The sequence below is a fragment of the Orussus abietinus genome, unplaced genomic scaffold (genome assembly GCF_000612105.2).
Source record: "Orussus abietinus isolate OABI.00-Male unplaced genomic scaffold, Oabi_2.0 scaffold608, whole genome shotgun sequence".
NCBI classification, from domain to species: domain Eukaryota; kingdom Metazoa; phylum Arthropoda; class Insecta; order Hymenoptera; family Orussidae; genus Orussus; species Orussus abietinus.
In genome coordinates, this window is record NW_019394867.1 from 34,461 (window position 1) to 44,435 (window position 9,975).

Consider the following 9,975-nt stretch of genomic DNA (forward strand, 5'->3'; position numbering starts at 1 on the left):
GGGCACTCTAGCTCCGCCAATTTTCAATCAATCGCCTTGATTCTTTTTTTATTTTAGTCCTGATATGTTTATCTAGCGAAATACGTATGGTTTTTTTAATGTATTGATATTCGGGTTTTTTATGCAACATTAATTAACGAAATTTAGGGCAAAATACGTATCTTTCCTTTCAAATCGATGCCATTTTGCGAAAAATGCATATTTTTGAAAACGGCTACGTATTTTGCTAGCTTTTGGGCTACGGAAACTAATTCTTTTTCGTTTATTGTTCTAACTTAAACCTGGACTGAGTTATCGTGCCCACCGCACGATCGTCGATTTTCGCAGCGCTCCGGTAAATCGCCTTTCAAGTCGCCATTTTTGTAAATAAAAAAAAACACAAAAAAAGCATTTTGTTATTTAATAGTAGTATAATACCTTACTGTACTTTAATTTGGATAAAAACGTTTTAATTCTTAAAAGAAAATTCTTGAAAAACCGTAATTTTTGGGTTGGTCAAAGTGGTGTAACCCCTTAATGTATAAAACTTTTCTGAATGTTTCCCACATTATTCCGTAATGTCCGGTTACTAAAGTATTCTAAATGGTATTGCCTAAAAACTGAAAGTATTTCTTTTAATTCTAAATTTTCAAACGGCATAAAATATCACAAATACATGTCTTTGATCCTGGTCTGGGACAAATAAACATTTTTTTTAAATGATTTTTAATGATTTAAATGATTTTCATGAGCATCGCGGCTCTTTTTGGAGCTTCCATAATCACGTGGCAAAGTTTCAAACGATTCGGTGTACGGAGAAAAGTTTAATAAATATTTTAACTTTTCAGAGGCCAGTTTCATATCACCTTAAGGACTCAAAACCGAAGCCTGTTACTTATTATAGTTCTGTAATTCCAGTCGAATTCCTTCTCATAATATCAGCTACTAAAGTAAATTACATCGAAAACTGACGTTATCCTTTCGATCAACCTATTTAAATTAATTCAGTATACACATTCCCTGACGAAATCTTTTGTTCTCTAAGTAATAGCTGTTGCTTTCAACAATAATTGGAAGCGATGTAACAGTTACAGTACCGTTTTCTTGATTTATATCGAATATCGTCGCTTCACTATAGCCGTTGATTGCACGAATTATTATACATCGATCGGAGTTTATTGTTACCACGAAACTCTGTCAAATGAATAGGTATTAAAAACCACCCTAAAACAGAGTCTGAATGTTCTAAATAGATATTTCTTGGTTTGGGATTTTCATTGATTTGCCACAACGCAAAATCATCTCGCTCTTGACAAACAGTGGAATATCACTATACAGATAACGCTAAAAATATTTTCATATCACTCAACAAATGCAAGCAATATAATATGTTTGCGTCTCTCCGAATAAGTAGCCCTAGCCCGAATAATTTGTGGAATCAACACTCTACAGCCTTCAGGTACAAATCTTCTATGAGTAATGTCCCTAAATAGTAGTTTTTAAATTATCACTGTTCAATTTATGCCCATCTTTCTGTATATATCTTACCCTCGTCGTCATTGGGAACATGCACGCTTTGCCTGCGAATGTATAACGATACTAAATGTATACTAGAAGTGTTTATCTTACATACTTTTCAAAGGAAACGAAAGATACTGATTTTGAGAACATGAATTTTCGAAAGCAAAATACAAGCTCAGTGGCGCACAACGTGCTATCATCGATACTTTCAATCTTATCTGTCATACCAGAGTCAAATTCTAACATTTACGCTTCGCGAAAGTTTTATATTTCATTTTTCTTCCACTCCCAAGGAAACATTGTTGATTTTCATAAATGTTGAAGAACACAAAAATCTAAGAGACACGCGTTTTTTTATATCTGCAATGGTCCACATTTAAGGGGCGAAACAACCCCCCAAAGTTTGGCGAAAATTCAGTTTTTATAATAATTTTCGTAGAAGCAGTCGAGGGATTGCGACGAAACTTGGTATAAACGTATTCCGTATAAGGACGGTGAAAACGCAATATTGTCCAGCAATGTTACACCCCCCCAAGGGGGTGAACTACCCTTCAGGGCGACATTTTTTTGTAATATCTAATAAACAAGCACTCCTACTTACGTTCCACTTACGCGATGTGCTTGCTCACAAAAAATGAAGAATCCGTGTTTTTTGCTTTTTACCAATAAACATTTACACATCGGTTGTAAACAATGAATGTAGGTGGTATACGGGTATAGTCCGAGTAGCTTTATTGGGTTATATCGTGACCAATTCATTGTACATAAATCTTGTGAACGTGCTAATTCCTCAAAATGTCGTTGGTTTTCATAATATGCAATTATTTACGAATATCGCTAACTCTATTATCGTAAAAATGATAAAAATCCAATTTTACCGTTTCACCAAGGAGATTGTATTACTAGTTGGAAACGGGTGATGACTGCGTCATCGGATCTGTAGCGAAACTATTTTAGTCTCTTAAACTTTATTTTAAATTTATTTATAAATAATTGCATGCTATGAAAACCAAGGACATTCTGAGGAATAAGCACGTTCACAAGATTTATGTACAATGAATTGGTCACGATATAACCCAACATAGCTAGTCGAAATATACCCGTATACCACCTACATTCATTGTTTACAACCGATGTGTAAATGTTTATTGGCAAAAAGCAAAAAACACGTATTTCTTCATTTTTTGTGAGTAATCACATCGCGTAAGTGGGACTTAAGTAGGAATGCTTGTTTAATAGATATTACAAAAAAATGTCGCCCTGAAGGGTAGTTCACCCCCTTGGGGGGGTGTAACATTGCTGGACAATATTGTGTTTTCACCATCCTTATACGGAATACGTTTATACCAAGTTTCGTCGAAATCCCTCCATTGCTTCTACGAAAATTGTTATAAAAATCGAATTTTCGCCAAACTTTGGGGGGTTGTTTCACTCCTTAAATGTGGATCATTGCAGATATAAAAAAACACGTATCTCTTAGATTTTTGTGTTCTTCAACATATATAAAAATCAATAAGATCGGGGGCGGACACTTGGGAATGTTCCCTCGTCAGGGTCCGTAATGTTGAAGTACAGACAATCTGCACGGTTATCTTACTTTTTCACCCCGTAATTAGCCGATAATTTTCATCGAAATTTTTGCAATCACACCGAGCCTTCGCAATCCACGATATTAACACTAGGTTTACGGGATCCGTCAATTTGACGGAATTCAAACTTCGAAAAGAAATACCGAAAAAACCATAACATTGATTTTAACCATTTTTCTATCGTAAATTAATCATTTCATCCAAAGAATTTGTACACACAATTATTTTTTTCCTAAGCCTTCTAATTAACACTAGGTTTACGGGATCCGTCAATTTGACGGAATTCAAACTTCGAAAAGAAATACCGAAAAAACCATAGCATTGATTTTAACCATTTTTCTATCGTAAATTAATCATTTCATCCAAAGAATGTTTACACACAATTATTTTTTCCTAAGCCTTCTAATTATTAACACTAGGTTTACGGGATCCGTCAATTTGACGGAATTCAAACTTCAAAAAGAAATACCGAAAAAACCATAGCATTGATTTTAACCATTTTTCTATCGTAAATTAATCATTTCATCCAAAGAATTTTTACACACAATTATTTTTTCCTAAGCCTTCTAATTATTAACACTAGGTTTACGGGATCCGTCAATTTGACGGAATTCAAACTTCAAAAAGAAATACCGAAAAAACCATAGCATTGATTTTAACCATTTTTCTATCGTAAATTAATCATTTCATCCAAAGAATTTTTACACACAATTATTTTTTCCTAAGCCTTCTAATTATTAAAATCTGTATGTTGTAAATAATCTGTATATGTATCTCTACGAAACTCGTCAAATTGAGGGACTAGCTAATTTCATAAACAATCCATATATATCTGCTTCTTTGTAGTGAGTGTAAGGTAATTTTTCAAAGACAGGGTGCAAAAGTTTCAGTTATTGTAGACAGTCTCCGCTTATTGTATCTACAATAGGGTAATTGAATTTGGGCACAGTATGTTTTTTTATTTTGACCAATCTCCCTTTTCTAGCAAACATGAGTAAATCCAGGAGATATAATAAGACATTGAACAAATTTCTCAACATCAATGAAGATTGTTCTGCGGATACCTTCAAAGAAAATCAATATGAATTACGCCAAAGCGAAGATAAGAGTACATTGAGAGTGCATTGAGTGCAATGCATTGAAAGTGGAGGGACAGAAGGAGCTTCGAATAGTGAAGAGGGAAACTTCTTGAAAGTGTGTCCTAGCAAGAAAAGGATGGGTTCTTTCTAGTGCTGACTTCGAGGATGAGAGGACGAGCATTCCAATCATTTCCGTGATAATTTTTAAAAAAGGACTTCTTACTTTTTAATCATTTTTTAATTTTGACCAATCTCCCTTTTCTAGCAATCATGAGTAAATCCAGGAGATATAATAAGACATTGAACAAATTTGTCAACATCAATAAAGATTGTTCTGAGGATACCTCCAAAGAAGATCAATATGAATTACGCCAAAGCGAAGATGAGTGCATTGAATGTGCATTGAGAGTGCGTTGAGTGCAATGCATTGAAAGTCGAGGGACAGAAGGAGCTTCGGATAGTGAAGAGGAAAACTTCTTGAAAGGGTGTCCTAGCAAGAAAAGGATGAGTTCTTTCTAGTTCTTACTCCGAGGATGAGAGGACGAGCATTCCAATCATTTCCGTGATAATTTTTAAAAAAGGACTTCTTACTTTTTAATCATTTTTTAATTTTTACCAATCTCCCTTTTCTAGCAATCATGAGTAAATCCAGGAGATATAATAAGACATTGAACAAATTTCTCAACATCAATGAAGATTGTTCTGCGGATACCTCCAAAGAAGCTCAATATGAATTACGCCAAAGCGAAGATGAGAGTGCATTGAGAGTGCATTGAGTGCAATGCATTGAAAGTGGAGGGACAGAAGGAGCTTCGAATTGTGAAGAGGAAAACTTCTTGAAAGGGTGTCCTAGCAAGAAAAGGATGAGTTCTTTCTAGTTCTGACTCCAAGGATGAGAGGACGAGCATTCCAATCATTTCCGTGATAATTTTCAAAAAAGGACTTTTTACTTTTTAATAATTTGTTTATTTTTACCAATCTCCCTTTTCTAGCAATTATGAATAAGTCCAGGAGATATAATAAGACATTGAACAAATTTGTCAATATCAATGAAGATTGTTCCGAGGATATCTCCAAAGAAGCTCAATATGAATTACGCCAAAGCGAAGATGAGAGTGCATTGAGAGTGCATTGAGAGTGCATTGAATGTGCATTGAGAGTGCATTGAGTGCAATGCATTGAAAGTGGAGGGACAGAAGGAGCTTCGGACAGTGAAGAGGAAAACTTCTTGAAAGTGTGCCCTAGCAAGAAAAGGATGAGTTCTTTCTAGTACTGACTCTGAGGATGACAGGACGAACATTCCAATAATTTCCGTGATAATTTTTAAAAAAGGACTTTTAACTTATTAATAATTTATTTAAACGTAAAGCCTAGTGTTGTTTAATTCAGACTTAATTTGAATAAATCGATTTTTGAAAGAAACTCCGTATTTTCGTTTACCCGTCAATTTGACGGGTGCTCGTAGAAATAGGTACATAAAAAACGCCCGTAAACCTAGCGTTAAGCAAAAGAAGCACATAAACTGGATTTTCTACTGCGACAGGTGAAATGAATTTTCCATTCTAACGGGACGAGGTAGCGGAACGTGCCATTAATAAAAATTATTCCTAATATCATTCCGAACAACTTTCGTAAGAATAATTTCCGTGTGCCATGTACTAGAAAAATGGAAAATCGACCTTACATCGTACAAAATAGAATTATACAATATAAAAATAAATAATTTGACAATTAGCGATTACCATTCTTCAACTAGTAGAATAAAATTGGTGAATAAATTCTTTTTTAAAGGATAACGAAACCGCACCGTTAATTTATCTGACTTCAAAGTTGGAATTTAACATGGACCTCGTCAAAAAACGCGTGCGAACGAAAAAGCGCCACTGTTTCTTAAAAATCAATCAAAGGAAAGAAACCAATCGTGACTTAGGAGTACTGAACGCGGATGTACGTGGTCAAGTATGTAAGAGTGACATTTATTCAGGACTGCACGTTTGCCAGACGAGTCGGTGTGGTCGGTTGTAAATCCATGGTACGACAAACCCACCCAGCGATGTCAACATTCTCCGACTCTGCCTTTTTAATCCACTCGTGATTCTAAATTAAAACAAGTACCATTACACGTGGAATCAAACACTAATAATATTATGAGAGGCATTTTGACGATTTCGTTAACACTACATTGCCGGAACGAGTCAATTTGACTCATTTACGATTTTGTTGCTATATATATATAGAAAAACTTAAATAATTTATTTTTAAAACATATGTTGGTTTTTAATAAAATTATGAAATGTATAGAAATGCTAATTCCTTTCTCTCCCCCCTCCTTAGTTACCAAAATCCATATGTGCTATACCTATTTTGACGGATGTGAGTCAAATTGATTCATTAAATATTTTTAAAGTTGGTCGTTTTACCCACATGTAACTTATTTCTTGTCTATAGAAATTTTTTGTAAACAATCTGATTCGATAGTTTTCATGTTCAAACTTGTAAATTTTCTAGTTAGATATCTGTTGTAAATTTGCACGTTCAATATTGTGAAATTATTTGTTCCGAGTCTTTTCTGTTGAAGGCTTTTATGAAAGCTCTGATACAAAATTCTTCGTGTTCTTCCATTTCGATTTATGGCATCGGAGAGAATAATGCATTTTTGGTAAAACAAAAAAAAAAGAAATAAATTTTATAAATTATTTTTCAAGAATTTTTGCGTACCAAGATAATATCAAAATTTATTTATAAGATGTATTTACGTAAATGTAGATAAATATTTTAGTTCTAGATAAGGGTTGCTATTATGACAAAAAATGTAAGAGATCTTGAATTGCGAAAAAAACTGACCCAAATAAGAGGAAACCAATCAGATATCGAATCCGATGCATCGGATACCGAACTATATGAAATAGAGAATCAAGCTAATAGGATTGAATTTTCGAACAGTGAAGATGAAGATCTTCATCGTACAGCTCCTAGAAAAAGAAGAGCTTGTTTTCTATCTGAAAGTGAATCAAGTGCTAGTGATAGCGATCGTTATATACCTAAAAAAAGAGTACGATATATTCCTGATTTTGAAACCGAAAGTGAATTAGACCCTGCAGATAGATCCGATAATGAAGAAATTTCAACACAAAGGGCTGCCGATGGGACATTATGGGAAACATTGAAAGATGGTAAAAATACTGGTAGATTTCCTGGTCATACCAAATTCAAAGATGTCTCAGGGCCAACTTCCTACCCCAAAAGAAATATTATACTTGGTACTGTAAAGAGCGCTTCCAGAATATATATGTAACAATTGTTTTGAATAAAGTTTCATTAAAATAAAATTTTATTTCTTTTTAAAAACACAATTTTGATGTTTGAGTCAAATTGACTCATTTCAGGCAAAATAGGTATATACCCCACATCCGGCAATCTAGTGTTAAATGTGTTTCTTTTTTAACACCAGCAACCACGTCTGTTAGATTGAAGGTGAACTGGTGATATGATTCCTCTTCGGCATAGTAATAATAACTTTAATTTAATTTAAATGAACCTTGATTGTTCTATTTAAATCATGTATAATAAATGACATTGTCAAATTCTTTGGTATATCGAAACCAACAATAAATAAACTATTTCAAGGTCAATCTACACACGTCCGATTCGTATCCGTTCCGTTTCCGGAGACGAAACGGATACGAATCGGACGTGTATAAATTGACCTTAAATCTAATTTACCATTAATGACTTCAAAAGTAATTAATAATGATTTAAAGTGAAATAGTAAATTGAGTCTTATTGCATAGAACTTCTAACTTGGGTTTTGCTTTAATTTTTGGCTATTTTTCCCGAGAATTGGAGCGAATAATCAAAACTTTAATACATAATTTCTCTTCTATTAACCCATTTTTTCAACGAAGGTAGAGGATAATGTAAGATATTACATAAGCATTCTCCTCAATTACTTTCAAGTAACAATATCTTTGGACAACAGATTCTATTAAATAGTTCTTACCATTAAGGTTTTCAGGTCAGCTCTTTCTGCAGGATTTTTCTTCAAACAACGATCAACAAAGTCTGTAAAAGAATTACTAAAAATTCCACTGGGTAGTTTCGGTGGTGGTTCATTCACAATGTAGTCAAGCAGTTCGAAGATCGCCATTGGTCTGGGACTACCCGCATCTTAAATAAATAAACACATTGTCTTTTTCTTAATGAAGATTAGGAAAATTTGCGACGTCTTTTAAGGTGAAGTGAAACACGTCGAGGAACTTGATCGACGTCGATAAAGAAGATTTTTCTAAATGCCTACGTTGCCGACGTTCGTTTTTATATTGACAGCTGTATCGAATTATATTGGGTATTGTACCAAATGGCATACTCTACCTGTCGTTTTCGTATAATAATTATAAAGATATCGAAGTAAAACTCCAGAAATCCTCTGGATTCGTGCTTTCTGGGGCCCTAATTGACTTCAGAGGAACCCCCTGCGCCATCTGTGATTTCCAGATCAATTAAATTTTCACTCCGAGACCTCGTATTCCCATCGTTTTGGCATAGAAGCGCATACAACACTTTTTTTGCCTTTATCCCGTTCAAATGCGAGTTTATCGATTACCAGAGTGTTCTAAATTGTCGTAAAATTGTCCTGACCCTTTCGATTCTCATATCAGAGCCTTCGATAATTGTATATTGATTGAAATATGAGAGGTCGACGCCATTTTGGTTCTGGTCTGGGCTGAGTTAAAAAATTTTTTCCAAAAATCCAAATTTTGAACATGTCAGGACAATTCTTAGATGATCAGGAGTGATGTGTCAAAGTTTCGAACAGTTTGGTCAAATACCCTTAAAAAAAAGTGTTGTATTCGAATCGACTGATTTGAAGGGAGTTTCACTTCACCTTAAAACATTATATGCTGCAAATACACGATTATAGGTATTTTTCAAACGAAATATAATATATTTTATCATTACTGAGTTTGGTCCAAAAATTCAGAAGTTCCATAGAAGCCCAGATCCTGTATTAGCGGTTGATGCTCTAAAAGTTGGCTAACAAACCAGAAGTGGGGGTAAAAGAGAGATTGCACGTATTAGCCAACGATATTTCACGTACGGGAGGAAGAGAGACGCATACAGAAAGGCGAATATTGGGTGTAAGATAAAGAAAGAAGGCAATCGTTATGTATCGCCATAAGATTAAGAAAGATGAAGAGATGATTACAGCGCCGCCATCCGTTGGCTAACATACTATTTATCGAGCATCGAACGTCCGTATCCTTCTGGGCAAACTTAAATAATTTATTTTTAAAACATATGTTGGTTTTTAATAAAATTATGAAATGTATAGAAATGCTAATTCCTTTCTCTCCCCCCTCCTTAGTTACCAAAATCCATATGTGCTATACCTATTTTGACGGATGTGAGTCAAATTGATTCATTAAATATTTTTAAAGTTGGTCGTTTTACCCACATGTAACTTATTTCTTGTCTATAGAAATTTTTTGTAAACAATCTGATTCGATAGTTTTCATGTTCAAACTTGTAAATTTTCTAGTTAGATATCTGTTGTAAATTTGCACGTTCAATATTGTGAAATTATTTGTTCCGAGTCTTTTCTGTTGAAGGCTTTTATGAAAGCTCTGATACAAAATTCTTCGTGTTCTTCCATTTCGATTTATGGCATCGGAGAGAATAATGCATTTTTGGTCCCTTTTCTAGCAATCATGAGTAAATCCAGGAGATATAATAAGACATTGAACAAATTTGTCAACATCAATGAAGATTGTTCTGAGGATACCTCCAAAGAAGATCAATATGAATTA

At 34.2% G+C, this 9,975-nt stretch overlaps 1 protein-coding gene across 1 annotated transcript; it reads right to left on the reverse strand.

Annotated features, from left to right (window-relative positions):
• Nucleotides 1–5,564: 5,564 nt before the first annotated feature.
• On the reverse strand, nt 5,565–8,335 carry LOC111673856 (dual specificity mitogen-activated protein kinase kinase 1-like; the record flags this gene model as incomplete). The annotated part of the gene is given in 2 exon segments (XM_023433364.1): nt 5,565–6,265; nt 8,169–8,335. Coding segments are annotated over 2 exon segments (284 nt in total), but the record flags the coding sequence as incomplete, so codon positions are not given.
• Nucleotides 8,336–9,975: the final 1,640 nt, after the last annotated feature.